Source organism: Orcinus orca, chromosome 18, assembly GCF_937001465.1.
Source record: "Orcinus orca chromosome 18, mOrcOrc1.1, whole genome shotgun sequence".
Taxonomy (NCBI): Eukaryota; Metazoa; Chordata; class Mammalia; order Artiodactyla; family Delphinidae; genus Orcinus; species Orcinus orca.
Genome location: NC_064576.1, coordinates 75928801 through 75947643, shown reverse-complemented (window position 1 = coordinate 75947643; position 18843 = coordinate 75928801). Strand labels below are relative to the sequence as shown.

Below are 18843 nucleotides of genomic sequence, written 5' to 3'. Positions count from 1 at the left end.
ACTGCCATGGGCCTGGGCGCAATCCCTGGTTGGGGAACTGAGATCCCTCAAGCCACAGCAGACAAAAAAAAAAAGAAAAATTTAGCCTTTTCACTAAAATTTCAATTCATTCATGATAGTCAGTGCTCTAAAGGGAGAGAATGCCTGCAGCCCTAATTCTAAGCATTGGTTTCATTCTGAAAGAGCCTGGGAGTCATATGATTCTTTTTGTACCACCACTGTGTCCTCCTTCCTTCAGACACTGTCCCCAGGTCACTTACACTCAAAGTGAGGTAAGTGGGGAGCATTTGTTGACTTAAGCGGCCTCTTCTTTAAAGAGTAAGAGGCACTTAACAGCTACAGTGCAGAGGTTCAATGGCTCTCCGCTGTCGAATACCATTTCAGTTATCGATTTCTGATGCTTGGCGTTGTGTGCCTGACAAAAGGTACAGCCCTGCCAACGGTGGCTGCCATTTAATGAGCACTTACTGTGTGCCAGGCACTGGGCCAAGCGCTTTAAATACCGCATCTTATTTAACAGCGACCAATGAAACAACTTATTTCAACGGTAGAAGATACAGAAAGTTGGGAAGGTCAAGTAACTTTTCCAAGGGCATGCAACTAGCCAACGGCCAGTTGGCCTCCAAGGCCAAAATGTGCGATGCCAAAGGCTGTGTATGTTAATAGGATCTGTCCGCAGAGAGCTAGCAGCGGGCTCACGGGGAAGAGCAGTCACGTACAGATGACATGCTGCAAGAGTGAGTGAACTACATACTGTGCCGCTGTCTCTAAGTAGAAAGGGAGGCCAGAGAAAAAACAAAGTAGTTCCTGCACTGGCAGATTAAATTCCTCTCAGAAAACACTTACTGAACATTCATGTGAATGTCTGATACTATCGGGATGCAAGTTTGAGCAAAATATGCTGCTTCTCGAAAGCAGGACTCCTTTTAAGTCCTTGAGGAAGAAAGCTAAGTCACAGGAACTCCGGACAGGAGGGTGCTGTCATTGTGGTAAAAAGGCCTCAGACCTCGCCGTGACTCCTGGGAGCTGTGGCTTCTGAACTGGTCCCTTACCAACTCAGGGGAGGCAGCATAAAGAGGAAGCTTGGGGCGCAAAGGAAGGGCAAGTTCAGGGCACACAGGAGGCAAGGCACACAGACCAGTTTGGCCAGAACTCCAAGTGTCCCGTCTAGAGGCAGGAAAGATAGAGCTGGAGATGTGGGTGGAGCCCAAACATGGAAATCCCTGACTGGAAGCCATTCTTCACGGTGAGGAATCTTTGTAAATCTTTTCATTGGACAGTGACCATGATGAAAGGCAGGGGGAAGCAGGACGGGTGGAACAGAGCAGCCGGGAGGGAGGTTCGAAGGGAGGTTTGACGGCAGGGCATTCATGGGAAGGGTGCGGAGGGCCTGTTTGGCAGTGGACGGGGTGGTGGGATGAAGAGAAAACGAGGAGGAAGGGGTGAGTGTGTGAGACCTTAACAGAGAAGCAGCAGTAAGTCAGCTTAACCACGGTGGCCGGAGGATGCCCTGTGTGCCGGGCTCTGGGCTATGAAGAAAATAAGCTGTGCCCTCGGGAAGGTGAGGTCTAATTAGACAAATAGGTCACTTCCATCTAAGGGCGAGCTTGTTAGGGAACCTTGGGCTGTGATGTGGTCCCAGATCACAGCTGACAGGTAGGCTGGGGACAGGCACACTCGCCTTGACGTTCAGGTAGGACAGTGCGTATCATTTGTAAATGGTTAAAAATAAGTCGTGATTGCGGTTTCTGTTCCGGCCATGACAGCCTTGAGGCTGACACTTGGAAGGATATTTTTAATGTAATTTTTACAAGTACCTAGTAGCGCATTCCCCGTTCTCAGTGCGGGGTCATGAGACGGGCGGATTGGTTACCAACTGTGACAACTTATTCATTCTCTCAACAAACATTTATTGACCGCTACCATGGGCCTTGCGGTATAGAAAGGAAACATGGGATTTGGTTCCATTCAAAGAGACGTGCAGGTGTGCCGGGGAAATCAGAACCAACACAGGAAGTGGTGGGCGCTCCTGCACCAATGCGGTGCGTGCGCAGTCTCTTGGGTTGGGGGGAAGTTTGTCCACTTACTTACTGGACGGATGAACGACAATTGCTTACATTTCTACAGCATAGTAGTGCGGAAAACCTATTTGTTCTGTACATGGTTCTTTTACTCCTTCCACTAAATCTGTAGAGCGGGCACCATTAGCCTTGCTTCGTAAGCGCGCAAAGTGGAGAAGTCTCGACACCGTCCTCGAGCCGCGTGTGGATGCACGAAGCCCGGACCTGCGCGGCCCACGATCCCCGGGGGCCTGGGCCGGACCGGGCTGTGCCCGCGCCGAGGCGGTGGACGCACCCTGACCTCTGGAGGCCAGTGTCCGGCGAGCGAAATGGGGAGGACCCGCCGGGAAAAGCATCTGCGAATGACGAGGCGGCTGATGGTCTGGGTCCTGGTGATTCGCACTCGCCGCGCACACGTGTCACATCGTTTCCCGGGCCTTTCCTGGCGCAGAGGCGGGCGCGGGGTAGAAGGTCACCGGCAGCGCAGAGGCACAAAGGCCTGGAAACAGGTCCAGGTGGACGCGAAGGCGTCCCCCTAGCCGCAGGCAGGTCCCCGACACAGCCCCGCTCTCCGTGGTCTTGGTGAGCCCCCTCCTTCCTACCCAGGTCCGCCAGCGGGATGCAGTCAGCAGCTCCCGCAGCCCGGGGGCCACCAGCGGCTGGACCGCGGCCTGGGGCACCCGGGGGACTGCGGGGACGCAGCCCGGAGCCCAGAGGGTGGGTGGTGGGCGGTGGTTCCGATGTGGGCGGGGCTCCAGGTGGGCGGGGCCGGAGGCGGTGGCCGTTGCCGGGCTACGGGGCAGCGCGGACCCGCGGCGCCTGGACGTGCCGGGTGTGCGCGCGCGGAGGGGACCCCGGCCCAGCTCCGCACCGAGTGCCGCGCGCTCAGCACGGTTCAGCGCGTACCGGAGCGTGAGATCGCCGCCGAGACCTGCGGAGCAGCCTCCAGGCACCCGGGAAGGTAAGTGCCTCGCCGCCCCCGAGGCCGTGGCGCCGCGCCGCGCGGCGGATCCGCACGGGACGCGCGCGGAGAGGAGGCAGCTGCGGGTGGAGGGAGGGGGCGCCGGCCTGGGCTGCTCGCGTGCAGAGTAGGGGGCGGGAGGACAGGGCCGGCGGAGGCGACTCCCGGGAAGGCTGACAGCAAAGCCACCGAGATGCTGCAGCTGGAGGCAGCGGAGGGTGTGAGCACCTCCCGGCCCCCGTGGGCGACGGGAGTGGCCGCGCTGAGCCCCGCTGTGCAGGGATCTTGTAAATAGAAAGACTGCATGTAGACGAAGGTGCGTGAGTGTGTAAGTGTGTGCGTGAGTGTGTAAGTGTGTGCGCGAGTCTCTCCCGGGGCCTGGACGGGGGCGCTCCAGCCCGTCCTGGCGGGAAGCGGTCTGCAGGCCGGCCGGGCCGGAGGGAGCTGGGGAGGGGAAGGGAGGGCACTCGGAGGATGTGCCAGCAGCCCGTAGACACAGTGATGGGAAGGGCCGCTCTCACAGCCCTGGTCAAGGGTCTCATGCCATTTCATGGAACAGAAATTTAGCTCATACACTCTTGAGGATGACGTTTGGAAGCATCTAAATACAGCGATATGTTTTGATGGTAGCGAACTATGCGTCAAACCTGCAGTTACCATTGTAAGAAATCCAGGTCACTTTTTTTTTTTTTTTTGCATTTTAATAAAAGGACTCAATTTGCAAACAACGAAAAAACATAAGCGTTGTTCGGTATTTCTTTAATTGAAACAGTTTAACAAACTACTTATGAATGGGTGGTTTTTACTCCAATGACAGTTTTCCTTTACTAGAAGACGATTTCTTTATATAAACAGGAAACAGTTATTGTTAAACATGACTTCCGCAAACAGAAGGATTTATTTTAATATGTTGTTATTTCATGACCAGATACTTGTATGCAAAAGGGAAGATTATATTGCATTCGCTCAGGATTTACTCCATATGTTTTCTGTTGTACAGCTTCACCTTAGGTGTAGTTTAAAAGCATGTTTATTTCAAGCACGGCTTATTATCTAATTTAAACATACCTGACTAGAGGGGGTGAGAATAGAGTCCTTCCCTGAAAGACAGTTTTTGACAGTTGTTCACAGAGATGTCGGTACTTAAAAAGTTTTTCTTCGCATAATATTTATTAAGGTTTGAGGATAATACAAAACACAGAAATGCAATTTCATTTTGAAAATACTGCCTTGACGTGAATACATAGTGCATTATCATGAGCTCTATGTTTGTTCCTTTTTAACCCATGGAAGTGTCTCATGACATCTACTTTGTTACTGAGGCCACATGGCTTTATTAACTTGGGAATGTTTTTCCATACTAAGTGCTAGCTCTAGGATGTTGTGTTAGCATTTTCTGGGACATTCATGGAAGTTATTTGTTTCTTTGATGGGAGTATTTTTAGGCTCTGAGTCCAGGCTGGATTTTGAATTTGAAAGGTAAGGACATAGGAAGACGTTTTATGCACTTGAAATTGCAGTGTAAAGTGCCTTTCCTATCCAGAAGACTTGAATAAGGAACACTGCTAAATTTAAGTAACCTTGAAGAGGCTTTTTAAAAGAACAGAAAAAAAAATTTTTTTTTACTTTAGATGGTCATCAAATTTAATTTATATATAATGTGTTTGTACATACATGTAATAATCACATGCTGTGCTTAATATGTTCATTTAATTTACTAGTTGTAGCTCTAATATGTGAATCCAGGGTATGTTGGGGACATTTGAAACCTAAGTGAGGAATTCTGCTAACATGAGGAGAATATTCTTCTCCTTTTTCACCTATTTAAATCTCTGAACCCAAGCTTAACCCAATCCTCTGCAACCAGTTCAACCATTCAAAATATAACACAGCACAAAAAACTGAAGGCATCTTTAATGAAGAAAGCCAAGTCCTCTTAAATCTGATGAATCAATATTTAAAGTCAAGCATTTAAAAATCTGGAAAAGGCCAGCATGCTCTGTCTGTTGACAACAGGTTGAATAAGAATACCCACCTCGAATAAATGTACACCCCAAATAAAGAGACAGCTGCTTATGGGATAGGGGAGCCAGGAAAAGTTAAACAGTTCAAGGCGTTTGTCTCATGGCAGCGGATTCTTAAATGGTCAGAGCCTGTCTAAAATGACCTTCTGGCTGAAGAAAAAGAACAGTCAAGCAGTGGAAACGCAGTTTCCTTTCATGATTTACCGGCTGAGCAGTGAATTCATTCATCGTATTTTATCTGTCTCAAATGTTTACATTTAAAAGTAAGATGTTTAAACAGTATTGGGTTATCGTCTAGTCCACACATCACAGAATAGGTACCTTTTAAATTGACGTTTTAAGACCTGGGTTTTTAAAAAGAGAACAACCAACCTCAGCAATTATATAAGACAAAGGAGCTTGTCCACCTCAAGATTAGATGTTATTCAGCCAACTCTTCCCCTCTGTCTGCTCGGATGGCTCTAATCTGAGGAAATTCTAAAAGAATGGAGGCCTCTTATAATGGAGAACACTACACATGTTACAAAGAAGGACTTTGGAATCTATCCAGGCTTCTAAAATAAAAATTTTAACAGCTGTGTTGTAGACATTATTATGCACAATTCTCTAGAATATATTGTGTCAATGTTTGGGGTCCCCTCAGACCTTGATGCTACAATTGTCCTATTTGTATTTTAGGATTGAGAAACATTTGTGAATTGGGGGAAGAGTACATTAGTTACAAGACGCTTGTTGATTGAACATTCTGAGAACACTCTGACTGATTTTCCTAAAGCAAGAATGACAGCACCTACAACTCAGAGAAATGAAAAGAATTAGTCTCAAAAAACCATATCCTAGGTTAAGTTCTGTTGAAAAAAATTATAGGAGCCTGACAGTGACTGGCCCCTAATGTTTTTGAACTTTGGAGGAATAGAAGATATTGTATTTGGCAACAGAACATTTTAAAGCTTGTAGAGTTTTTAGTAGAAGATATTTCTAGACTTGAAAAGGGAAATCATTCTCATTTCCCAGCCAACAATAATATGTATATTTTTATTACCGCATACCTTCGTGAGCTTCCTAGGCTACAAAAAGGGATGCCAACCCTACTGTGTAGGAAGAACAATTTTCAGGATATAGTGAAATTGAAGGCAGAGATAAAGAACAGCTAGAGGCTAGGGGTTATTGCCCCGTTTGGAAATAGCAGTACCCTAAATTTCTAATTAATTTTTTAACGTAAGGTAGATAGCTAGTGGGAAGCAGCCGCATAGCACAGGGAGATCAGCTCGGTGTTTTGTGACCACCTGGAGGGGTGGGATAGGGAGGGTGGGAGGGAGACGCAAGAGGGAAGAGATATGGGGACATATGTATATGTATAGCTGATTCACTTTGTTATAAAGCAGAAACTAACACACCATTGTAAAGCAATTATACCCCAATAAAGATGTTAAAAAAAAGAAAATTAATTTTTTATTATTTTCACATATGGGACTGACATTATTCTCGGCCATTTATGATTCTGTTCCACCATTAAATGTAAAAGGCTCTATGTGTGGCATTGGCGTCATTTCAGTGCTGATTTTATAAATTGTAAGCCTGCCAGTGTACTTTAATGTTGATTTCTTTAAAAATATTTCAGCTTATTGCATATTGGAAAAATGTATGAGTTGGTTGTAGCTTCATGACCTAATGTTCATACAGTTCTGCTAGATGAAAATGTTTACATGTTGCATGCCCTGTGTGCTGGATGATAAATCAAATGGCTTCGAAGGGATGGGGGGAAAAGAAAAGAAAATTAAGCAACTTATTGTGAAACGAATTATCCAGATTTTTGGAATTATTTCAGGTTCATATATTTTGGTCATTTATAAGATCACAAATAAAGACTATTCTCAAAAAGGTTACTGAATTGTTAAAATTAGAAAGATACATACCAGATCTTCCTCCTTGGTGATCTTTGTTGATATTATAGACCTATATTCAGAAATGGGGTCCTCACCTGAATTGTGTGCTACCGCCAACACTTACAGTTCAAGCTCAAGCTGTGCTCGCACACATTTTCCCCTATATTATTTCATCCCTTACAACAGCCCTAAGAGTAAAAATGTTATCCCTAGCTAGTGAATTTCTTCATTTCTTCAGCATACGTTGGGCACGTATTTTGGGTGAGTTACCGTTCTAGAGGGAAATCGCAGTTCTTGTCATGAAGTCCTCAGACCCTAACTGATGGTAAACTCAGACGGCTTGGTTGATGATGAATGAAGGAAGGTTGCCCCCTGTGACAATAGGGAGGAGTAGAGACTGGAGCACCAGACGCCTGTGTTCTTCTGTGGATGGGACAACAGATGCTCAGCTGTAGCTCATGTTGCCTTAATGTGGGACTCACGGATGCCAGGCTTTCTAATTTTTCAGGAAAATGCTTCCTTTTTAATATTGAAAACTTGATTTTTTTTTTTTTTTTTTTTGCGGTACGCGGGCCTCTCACTGTTGTGGCCTCTCCCATTGTGGAGCACAGGCTCCGGACGCGCAGGCTCAGAGGCCATGGCTCACGGGCCCAGCCGCTCCGCGGCATGTGGGATCTTCCCGGACCGGGGCACGAACCCGTGTCCCCTGCATCGGCAGGCAGACTCTCAACCACTGCACCACCAGGGAAGCCCATTGAAAACTTACTTTTAAAATTAAGTGCTGTACTGACAGAAGGAAACGATGCATCCTGGCAAGATGCAACACAAGAGCTACAAAGAGAGAGAAGGAGCCAGATAATCATCCTGTGAGACAGAGAGATATCCAGGGTGCTACGGAAGCACCAAGGAGGGTTCCTGTGCCAGATGTAGGGAGATCCCGGTTTGACAGATTTAGGGAAGGCATGGTAGGTGAGGCACAGAGTATAGGAGAGCCCCAAGGCAAAAGACGGGGCGGCAGTGGAGGGACCTGCAGGTTGAAGCCGCCACTGTGGTTCAGATCCAGGGGGCTGCCCCTCCGCAGCTGCTCCCAGAAACCCTGAGCTTTGCCTGGTGATGCACCAGCCCAGGTCTTCAGGATCTGGACGAGGAAGGGAAGGGGGCTGCACTTCATTTCAGCATCTGTTGGATTTACCCCGTCTAGAGGCTGGCCAATCAGGACGCCTCCCTGTTAGTTACCATTCATTCAGATGCGCAGGCTAAGCAGGTTAACTTGGTAAGCAGCCACTTTCTCTGCCGCCTAACAGAGTGTTTGCCAGCTCTGTGCTTTGGGCTCCCACCTCTTCTTTTTTGCTTGCCTGGTTCTCCTGACACCTGCTTGCATTTGCTGTAGAGCAGATGGTGAGGCAGGAATGCCACACACCTAGATTCCTGTAAACCAGCATCCTTGGTCTTCTCCTGATATTTAGGCAAACTGTGAAAACCCTTGTGGGCCCATCGTACATAATCTCATAATGTGTGTATCTTGTGCTTGACCACCCCTCCCCCAAATAAACAGAACCCGGAATTCCATCTATAAAAGCATTTCTTTACCTTGGCCAGACCCAGAAGTTAAAAGCAATTTCAGTAAATACCTTTTTATGGCCTTGTTTTTATTTTAAATATTATTACTTAAATGCTTGTTATTTCATTAACTTTTCCTTCTTTTTATGAATGCCAGAGCATTTCATAAGGTATTTCATTTGTTTCCAGGAAATTCAAGGTCACGCTTATAACACTGCGAGGGCTAAATTGTTTATTTCTAAACAGTCTGTGGCCAGGTGGCATGAAAAGTCTTCGCAGCCCTGCTTAGCTGGGAGTCCCTGCAAAGCACACCTGTGCGGCGTCCTCCCCCAGGTGGCATCACCTCCTTTCAGGCACCTAATAACCGCTTCATCAGAGTTGGTGTTCGTTCAGCATGTTACGTGGTTACATAGCTTTGTTCGTGTTGACCAGTTGGATGTAGTCCTACTGTGCTAAGTGGAAGGGACTTGGATGCTCAGCGTGGAGGGTACAGCCCTTAGTCAAGCTGGCAGAGCGCCAGGGCCCTGCCTCGGGGTCACCAAGTGTGAATTTGCTTTGGTTTCCACTGTTTCTAGTACGTGTGTCCTTCGGCCCTCCGCGTTCTCCCCATCGTGTGGGGATAAAGATCTCCTTTAGAGGGTAGGTAGTAAGGAAAGAAGCTGTACTTCTTCTGAAGCACTGACACAGCACTTGATACCATGAATGCTAAGTTCACACTGACCCTGTTCTCAGTCTTCGAACGCTTTCTGCAGCCTCAGTCCAGAGGCCTGAAACGCTACCTGCCCCTCGATTACGACTGTCTGCATCATGTCCCACATTTGTCCAGAAGGTTGCAGCCTTCAGGGACTGTCACACGCACTGGACCATTTTCTCCTCAAGGATAATATCACTAACAGTGGCGGCCACCATTGCTAATGAGTATTGAGCACTTATTCTGGGCCAGGAACAGTCACGTCTTCCAGCTGTTAAGCTCACTTATTCCTCACAGCCGTCCGGGAGGCGGTACTGTCACGACGCCCAATTCAGAGAGAAGGAAACAGACTTGGGTCAGGTCCACAGCTAGTAGGTGATGCTCCCGAGAACAGCAGGAACCACGGCAACATCAGCTTCTCCCGTGGGTAAAGCCAGGAGCTTTTAGTCTGTCCCGGGCCCTGGGCTACGCATCTTACCTGCATTATTTCAGCAGACCCTCAGCTCACCCCATGAAAAGGGGTCTGTTTTTGTCTCTGTAGGTGTGTGGTCTCAGAGTGACTTTGCTAAGAAATGGGACTGAAAACCCAGGTGTTCCGGTTGCCATTTTCCTGTGACCATTCTCAATAACGCCCAGGCTGTTTTCGGTTATGGTGGGTTTACCTGCAGAAGACTATTTGAACTTGGCCTTTATATCACCCTGACGGCTCTCAGGATCACCCACCCAAGTCTAAATTACATCCCAGCCTCTTGGTGTAAAAAGCCAGGTTAAACAAGAAGCCACAGAAAACAGAAGTGGCGTATTTCAGTGGCACAGTTCAATCCCCAGCTCCCAGTGTAAGAAATCTTCTGTGAAGAGCTGCTTGCGTATTTTAAGCCAATTAGGATTTTTAAAAATATGTCACTATATCATTTAATCCTGTGTCCTAATCTAAGGCATTGAATGCATTGAGCAGGCAATAAGATTTTATATAAATCTGAAACAGAATGTTTATTTTATCCTGTTCACCACAGAAGAATTAGATCTATTACGTGCAAACAAATGTCAGGTGTTTCCCACAATGTATTTTTCATTGTTTTGTGCTTCTTCATTCACTTAGTTAATTCCGGAAGCGTTCACTGAGCACGTTTGTGCTCGACACTGGGAACACAGAGAATTCTGGGTGTGATCCTAAAATTGAATGCTTTAAAGGAACATTCAGTCTGGGAGTGAAACTGACCTGCAATGTGATGGGTCTTGTCCATGGATGCGGAAAGGGCTGTGGAACCCCAGGGAGCACCACTCTTCACTCTGCTTGGCTGTGGACCGCATTCAGCAGAGTGATAGTTGAGCTGGTTCCCAGAGGGACCCAAAAAGCGAAAGGCTGTCCAGACCAAGAGGGCAGGATCACGGGTGTCCAGAAGAACTGTGGGTATCGGGGTACGGCTGAGCTGGGCGGGCAATGAGAGCAGTGACCCGTGATGGGACCGGCAGGCCGGCGGGTGAGATTGTACAGGGCATAGGTGCCGGGCCGAGGAGTTCAGAAGATAAACTGCAGGGACAAACCCACCTGGACCCCTGGAAATTTAGGTGTAGCAATGCTCCTTTTGTATTTCCCATTCAAACTACTCAATTTAGCATGTGTGTTGGGAAGATAAGACAAATCAGCACATTGGATCTAGTTCCATTAATTTTTTTCTACCCTATCATCTAAAAAAGACCCAAAATCTTTGTGATGCAAAAATCATAGTACACTTTGTTCAAATTTTCTCCTTTTTTTTTGGTAGTGTATATGTGGTTTTTATCTCATCATCTTTTTTAGTTTATAAACTTTCAAAAAGGATCATGTTACTTACCTTTTTTGCCCCAAGAGCACTATTCATATATTTTTTCCATTACTAATGAAATATTTACACTGCAAAGATTTTTTTGGGGTAAAGAGGGTAAAAAATTCACCTGGATCACCACAGTATAAACCTAAACCATTGATAATATGTTGGCATATTTATTTTTGTACACAAAATGGGTGTATCTTACAAAGTCAGAAGCATAGCGCCATGACTCCTAGATTGACGTGCCTTTCCAAGAAGAGGCTGCAGTGTTTGTGTGCCTCACACAGTAACCTGCACCGTATCCCAGGAGAGTTTTCTGTGTAAACCGGATGCTCGATTATCGACCGATTATGGACAGACTCTATCGATCTCTTTATTTCTCATGTTTTATGTAAATGCTTTGGTATTTATACCCTCTTTTCCATATTAGTTTACTTCCATGTAGATTTTATGTTTTTTACTTAAAAAAAATTAACACGTTAAAAAAAATTGAAGACCCTGCTGGGTAAGAGATAGCCTAAAGCATACCTTTCAGGGAATGTGATTTTATCTTCTGACCCCAATCCTTTGTCTACACAGCAGCAGGTTGCATGGTTGGGTAATTGCTGGATGATTTTGAGATATGCAAGGGGAAAAAAAGCTATGACCAAGAAGCTGGAAAAGCAAAAAAAAAAAAAAAAAAAAAGCCGTTTGAATTCACTCAAAATGGGTCTTTCATTCAGCCAAGCTTAAAAATGATTTTTCATTGCCCTGGTGGTTGGAGCTGCTGGGGCAGCTGGGATGACCACCTGGGTTGGTCTCCAGGCGGGGGAGGGGTACGCCCCTGGCTGGCTGCTTGGTCCACGGTTAGGACAGCAGCCTGCTCAGCCCGCTTCCTTTCTTGTTATTGTTGCTGTTTTTCTTGAGCTCTTTGGTTCTGGTTCTCTGCTCTGGTTTCTTTCCAATTAGTCAGGTTATCTGCTCTGGGTTTCTGTTAAAGAGAAACGGAACCATTTTTTCTCTGTCAGATCAATGGAGCAACCAGGTGAGTCTTCACCTTTTAAACATTTTCAAATAAATCTCTTCTCTTGACATTGAGTGAATCTGTAAAACAAAACAAAACAGATTCATTTCTACGTTTTCGATCATTCCTGGTAAAGAAAAAGAGGCTTAGTTTATCTTTTCTTGAAACGTCAGGATACTGCCTCCAATTCATCACTTGTAAATGATTTTTAGATGGTTTTAAACAAATGCTCATTTTTCTGCTCATAGATGATTTGCACTGCACTGGTTTGGGGAAGAGCTCACAAATGCCAGATGTTAGCTATTTCTGCTTCTTAGTGGAGCTGAAGGCCCAATACCCAAGCACACAGTTTTTATTAAACGGAGCAGGTTGTTTTCAGGTGTATGTGACACGGGGACATTGGAGCCACCCACCTGGGTTTGCATCCAGCTCTGCCTCTCACTGGTGATGTGACCTTGGGCAAGTGACTCAGGCCTCTCTGAGCCTCAGTCTCCCCATCTCTAAAACGGGGATAATGACAGTATCCACCTTCTAGAGTAGTTGTGAAGATGAAATGAGTTCTGCTAAAAACAGTACCTGGCATGGCGTGCTTAGCATGTGTTAATTGTTATTTTATCATTGTTATCATCCTGTATGACTAAACCCGTATAAATGGAAGGTTTCTATAAGTCACAGTTTGAATGTGCTTCTCTGCTGGGTGAAGTCGACTGGACACTGTAGAGACTTGGATAGAAAGAAAACAAAGGCACGTGTAGCCTGGGAACTCAGAGCCAGCAGGAATTTTGTATATACTGTGTAGGCAGACAAAGCTTCAATTCTCATAACCTAAATTTGTAAAGAATTACATCGTACTTGTCTGTGGTATCCTTTTAAAAGGTGATTCCTTTTAAAACACAAATAGTGTTATGTCTTACTAACATACTAAATAATATTATGGTTTACTAGTGTATATAGTAAATGGTAACATTGTATAGTAAATACAGAAAGCAGTCCCTCATGTTATTAATGTTAACTGTATCTTCTTATCTTTCAGAGCTCTTCAACCAGAAATACATTTAACGAGAGCAATGGCTTTCAAAGTGCTACTAGAACAACAGAAAGCATTTTTCACGGTTGTAGTTTTACTAGCCTGTTTGGTAAGTCAGCTCTTTACTTTCATAATGTGGGGAAAGAATTCATAGAACTAGTACCCAATCTATTTTCTATTTCTAACCCCATATCTTAAAATTTTCTTTCAAATTCATTTTATCATTGTTGCATATAATTAATAAGTCAAAGGTTGCTGTTGGGTCTTGACTTGTGTAACAATGGTCGCAATTCTTTATTTAAATCTAGATGAAATCATAAAACCACAGCATCGCTCGTTGCTGCGTGATAATGTTGCTCCATCGAGTTTGTAGGCAGATGCCGCTCCCAGCACAGCCTAACAAGACCTTAGATTCTAGATTGGAGCCCACGACTTCACAGGTTGTGAAAAATTAGGAATCATTTCTTAAATGCTATTGTTTTACATAGTTATATATATCCTTCTCGGTTTCAAAAAGCATCAAAGACAGATGGAGAATTGTAATGTTTGAAAGTTTTAACACAAAACATCTATGAAGGTGTTCAAAAGAATTACTGAAACATTTAATCTGGAGATGCAGTCATGATCTACAAATATAAAAAGAATTATTTACACTGAAGACAGTTCCTGAAGTCTTCTTGGAAGACAAAGGAAGAGGAAATGGGGTCCGATTGGAGTCTGACATGCAGATAGATGTAAGGAAAACATCCCTTCCTTGAGTTGAGGTTGTTAAACGTTGGAAGAAATGGTCCACAAGAGAAGCTGTGGCATTTCTTTCTCAAAGCGATGCAGCGTCTTTGTGGTGGAGGGGAATCTCCTCTCTCCTTTAAATAAAACCAAACTCCTCTAAGATTGGTTGTTAATGAGGGTTAAGAAAGGTGGGAGGTGATTACTAGACCTTTAGCCCCAAATCATGGTTTGGTCTTGAACCCCACCTTGGATTCTCCCTCCTGCCTGCTCTAGAGGTTAAGGCTGTGATTTTATTTAAGGAGGTTGGCTGACTTCATTATAGATACTTGCTCCAAGGTGGAGACAGTTTGTACTGAATAACCTCCCATTGTTATAACCATCAAAAACCATTTCTGTGCACTTGTGCCGTGGACATGACACACACCAGCCTCTGTTCCCCCAGTGCTTCCTAAGGTTCTCAGTTTTCCTTTAGGGAAACAAAATTGTGTCAATAGTCAGGAATGTTACTGAGGGAGTCCCTGCTTGATGTAAGAGTTTGAACTGAATGTTGTCACCAGTCTGAGATTCTGTTAATATCAACATTTTTAATGAAATACCATCTGTTAAGAAGCAGATATACACACTTTTGTAGGATGGTGTGTATGTGATGAACTTACATTTTTAGGTAAAATAAGAAATAAAGACTATATCTTGAAAATGACTTACAACCTTTGTTTTTGCAAAGCAGATAATCTTTGCATTTAAGTCCTATGCTGTGAACCAAAGTTTATTGTTAGGACATAGAGAACAGACTTGTGGTTGCCAAGGGGGAGGGAATGGGGGAGGGATGGATTAGGAGTTTGGGGTCAGCAGATGCAAACTATTACATATAGGATGGATAAACAACAAGGTCCTACTATATAGCACAGGGAACTATTTTCAATATCTGGAGATAAACCATAATGGAAAAGAATATGAAAAATAATGTATATATATGTATAACTGAATCAATTTGCTGGGCAGCAGAAATTAACATAACATTGTAAATCAACTATACTTTAATTTTTAAAAAAAGTATATTATTAGGTCCAATTTAAGTGGCAAAATGGCAGTCAGTAGGAAAGTAAGTTCATGTTTACATGACGCTTTTACTCTGAAGCATTCAGAGAATTGGGCCATTGTTATTTTCATCATTATCAGGAATTTTACTGATGTCACGATTGTCAGAATTTTTTGAATGATGAACTCTAAGTAAATGGAATTCAGCTGAAAAACTTCTGCATCAAAGCTGGGTATCAGATATGTCTAAAGGATAATAGCAGAGCTCTTGGGACTAGTATTTGTATTCCATTTACTTAGTTATTCAACTCATTATGGGTGAATATGTTTTCTTAAAGAGCAAAAATATAATTCTTGAATTCAGACTTTTTCAGGTTGCAAAAGGACCTCGGTCTCTGCATAACTGTTCTTTTATACATCTTCTTACTTAGAAAAGAGAGCAGTTTCTACCTGTTTTTACCTTGGGTACTCAGAAAAGTGTCAGAAGAAGATAGCAGTTAAATCCAGAAAAAGAGAGCTCTCGTTCAAAGCATACAGAGAGGAATCAGGCTTGTTGATTTAATTGTTCCACTGACTTTTCCAGAAAGTGGTTATTCTTCCTGAAGTGAAAACTGAGTTGGCCTCACTCTGAACTAATGTTTACATTCAGTGATTATGCGAATAACACTGAAGATACTAGTCCTTTTTTGTGAGAAATAGAATTAACTTCCCTTAAGATAACGTGTTGTGAAACATTTATTTCAGGCACGTAGAGTGATCTGTGAAACAGGAGACTGTGGACAACAGGAATTCAGGAATCAGTCAGGAAATTGTGTTCTCTGCAAGCAGTGTGGGCCAGGCATGGAGTTGTCCAAGGTAACTGTCGGGTGTGTGGGAAAGTTGTAGATCTCTGTCTTTAAAATGCGTTCTTTTCAGCTAAATTCTTTCAGTTAATGACTAGTGAAGATTTCTTGGTTTGTCACGTCCCTTTAGCCAAATATTGCACAATTCCCTTTTCAATACATTCGATTCATGTGTCTTACTGAGATAAAAGAAATAGATTCTAATAACCGTAATTCAATAAATGTCATTGTTGTGTATAATTTAGTGTTTATTGTATTTTATTGAAAGAATAGAATCATTAAACAACAAGGTCCTACTGTATAGTACAGGGAATTATTCAGTGACCTGTGATAAACTGTAATGAAAAAGTATACGAATAATGGCATCACTTTGCTGTACAGCAGAAATTAGCAGAACATTGTAAGTCAACTATACTTCAATAAAATAAATTTTAAAAAAGAATAGAATCATTAAGGTTTATTTGCTCTAATTAAAAAGAATCAGCATTCTACTAAAGATTTATAAATAAAGCATTGATAACAGAAAATGGTAATAATACTATTTACTGGGCCTTCTTTTTCTTAAAATTAAGGTTACAATTACTAGTCAAGAAAAACAGAGCCCCAGCAGTGTCTTAAGTAACCAGGCTCCAAGGTCGCAGTTCTTTTCCAGGCCAGGGTCTGGAACATTCCTTTGACAGTGCCAGTATGATTATTAATTTTCCCACTTTGAGTATATGCTACTCCCAGGAGCATCTTCAATGTATTCATCCTCACCACTGCTTGTGAAGCAGCTGTGTTCCAGCTGGGTGGATTCAGAGTTCTGGGTGTTCCTGGGCACTTTGCTGTGAGCATGTTCAGAGCCGCACATGCATTTGCTTTATTTTCTGACCTTTGAAGACGTTACCAGTTGTGGACAATTGATGTATCGTTTTGTTCTAAAGAATGCACCAAGGTCTTCCTGTTAGAAAAGGAACAAAAGATGTGTCTTTTTATTTTAAGTGACTTTTCAAAGAGAAGTCCTTTCCCCTACAGTCTGCTGTTCTCTGAATTTGAGTCTTGTCATTCATAGATTTTTGATCGATGGTCTGCAAACAGCAGGAAACAAAGAATTATGCATTCCACAAGCGATTCCTGGTGGATGGCCTCTCTGGGTGTTGTGTTTAATATGTCGGCTTTCAGCTTCTTGTGCCATCCGCTTGGAAGGAACTGGCTGAATTTTGAACTCTGCGGCGTCTAGTTGCTGAAGCCCCCTGGCCGATGTTTTTTAAATCCCTGTGGATTGTAGTAACATGAGTTTTCAGACATAGGTTTTGCTCTGTTGGATGTAAAAAGGTCCTTTATAACAGGAGGGCTGCATATCTAGGATCTGTCAACGAAGTAGTTAAGAATGCGATTGTGCCCGCGAGGAAAACAGTGATGTTTCTACCCCTCAGAGTTCTTTTGTAAATCTCTGTGAAAATATGAATGAATCATAGATTCGAAGAGATGAGTGAATCACTTCTAAGGAATTGCTCCCTAACCTTCATCCTTTATCTAGAGAATGAAGATGGAGGTTCTATCAGCTCGCAGTGTTTTTTTTTAAATCCATCCTCTGAGATTATCTGATAACAGTTTCTGTATTTCATAATTTCCCACAGATATCCATAAGAAGTATTTTTCATTAGGTAGTAATTTTCCCCAAGTATTGCAGTAGCTGTCCAACTTTACTGGAGCAACCAAAAGGGAACAATCTGAATAACTCTGCCTGTGTGTACTTATTTTAGTTATTAATATTTATGATCATTTTCCTCATCAAAAAAAGACCAGGACAAAACATTGAGTGAGAAAGAGTAAAAGTAAAGGTAACAACGCCACTGAAATATTAGATTCTCAGGACCCACTCAGAAGCACAAACTTACAAATGTAGAGCGTGTTCCTGCCTGTCCTGAGGTGTCCACCCTGCAGGCAGGCAACCCCTCAGCTTTCACCCTCACTGTCTAAACAGACCGCTCAGCTCCTTGTAACAGACACTTAGCGAATCTTTGCTCAAGGAGTGGACGAATCTGTCAGCCTCGGATACGTTTTGGAAAAAAAGGTGACAGTTAAATCTAGTAATATAAAAGTTAATGAATGTGTGATTGTGTGTTGCAAATAATGTTTTGCCAAGTCTTTTAGCTTGGTTTTAGCTCTTAGTAAACAAAATTAGCAAGTGAGCCTCGCTCAGGGTCTAAAATGTAAAACATAAGAAAGGCAAAGGAGTCAAATACACCTATGGAAGTAAAAATACATTTTTATTTTCTAGTTAATTAATCAAGGCAAAGGATGTGAGTTTTTTATAAACAATTACTTTGGAGCTGGAAGTTTCTAAACTGTCCACTCATGAATTTGCAGTTTCTTCCTTCCAGGCTGCCTTTATTAAATTTTTAGCAAGAACATACATCTTTCAAAGGAAAGAAGAGTAAGTTCTGAGTATATTAAAATCAGATAAATCACTTAAATCAACAAGTATGTTCAACTGGTTAATTGTCACTTCCAAGCTTTGCAAATCAAGGCAAAATTTCTTCTTTTCACTGAGACTAAGTTTTTGTTAAATTGTTAGATAACTACATTTATAAATAGTCTATTTGCTTGTTGCTTGGAATACTAACTATATCATTGGGGGGGTTACCTGTTAATTTGTAATGAAGCAGATGAGTACAGGAGTCTTTACTTTTTTAACTGAGGTGTACCATTTTGGCTACCAGTGGTGTTTGAAATTTTGAAAGCACAATAAATAGCAAACATTTTATAATTAGTTATGAAAAAGTAGGGAAGCTGGATCAAATTATTGATATCCACAACTAAAGTTTTCTTTATATTAAGAATTTTTAAAAGAGCATTTTCACCAAACATAGAGTTTTTAATCATCTTTATTCTAACATTATTATGTAACTTATTCTGCTGTACTAAGCGTAATTGAAAACTTCTGTCCATTTTTCTACTATCATGTCTATCCAAAATAAATCCCGGGTCGTGAGGTTCTTCGAATTACAAACATATATCTATACCTTAAAACTCAAGCTTGCAAATACTTCGGGTAAGCAGGTGTGGTTGAAATTTCCATCTGTGGTTTTATTGCTCCTAATTATTATTTTCTTTGGAAGGCGTTCAGTCCTGCCTTTTCACGAGGTGTGGCTTACTCTCCCACGGTTAGGTCTCTGCATTGGGACATGCAGTTGGGCTTGTTGGAAGGTGCCGGAAGAGCTTTCCA

The 18843-nt window shown here is 43.1% G+C and overlaps 1 protein-coding gene across 7 annotated transcripts in view; it reads left to right on the top strand.

The window, feature by feature from the left end:
- Positions 1-18843, top strand: part of TNFRSF19 (TNF receptor superfamily member 19) — a 158443-nt gene that overhangs the window by 5558 nt on the left and 134042 nt on the right. The window contains exons 1-3 of one of the 7 annotated variants that reach the window (XM_049701312.1): positions 1413-3021; positions 13030-13132; positions 15535-15645. In XM_049701312.1, the coding sequence (XP_049557269.1) occupies positions 2801-3021; positions 13030-13132; positions 15535-15645 (435 nt within the window). In that variant the 5' untranslated portion in view covers positions 1413-2800. Of the gene's footprint in view, positions 1-1409; positions 3022-13029; positions 13133-13540; positions 13758-15534; positions 15646-18843 lie in introns of those variants that run through there. The other 6 variants (XM_049701311.1, XM_033409449.2, XM_049701315.1 and 3 more) reach the window with 6 other exon arrangements.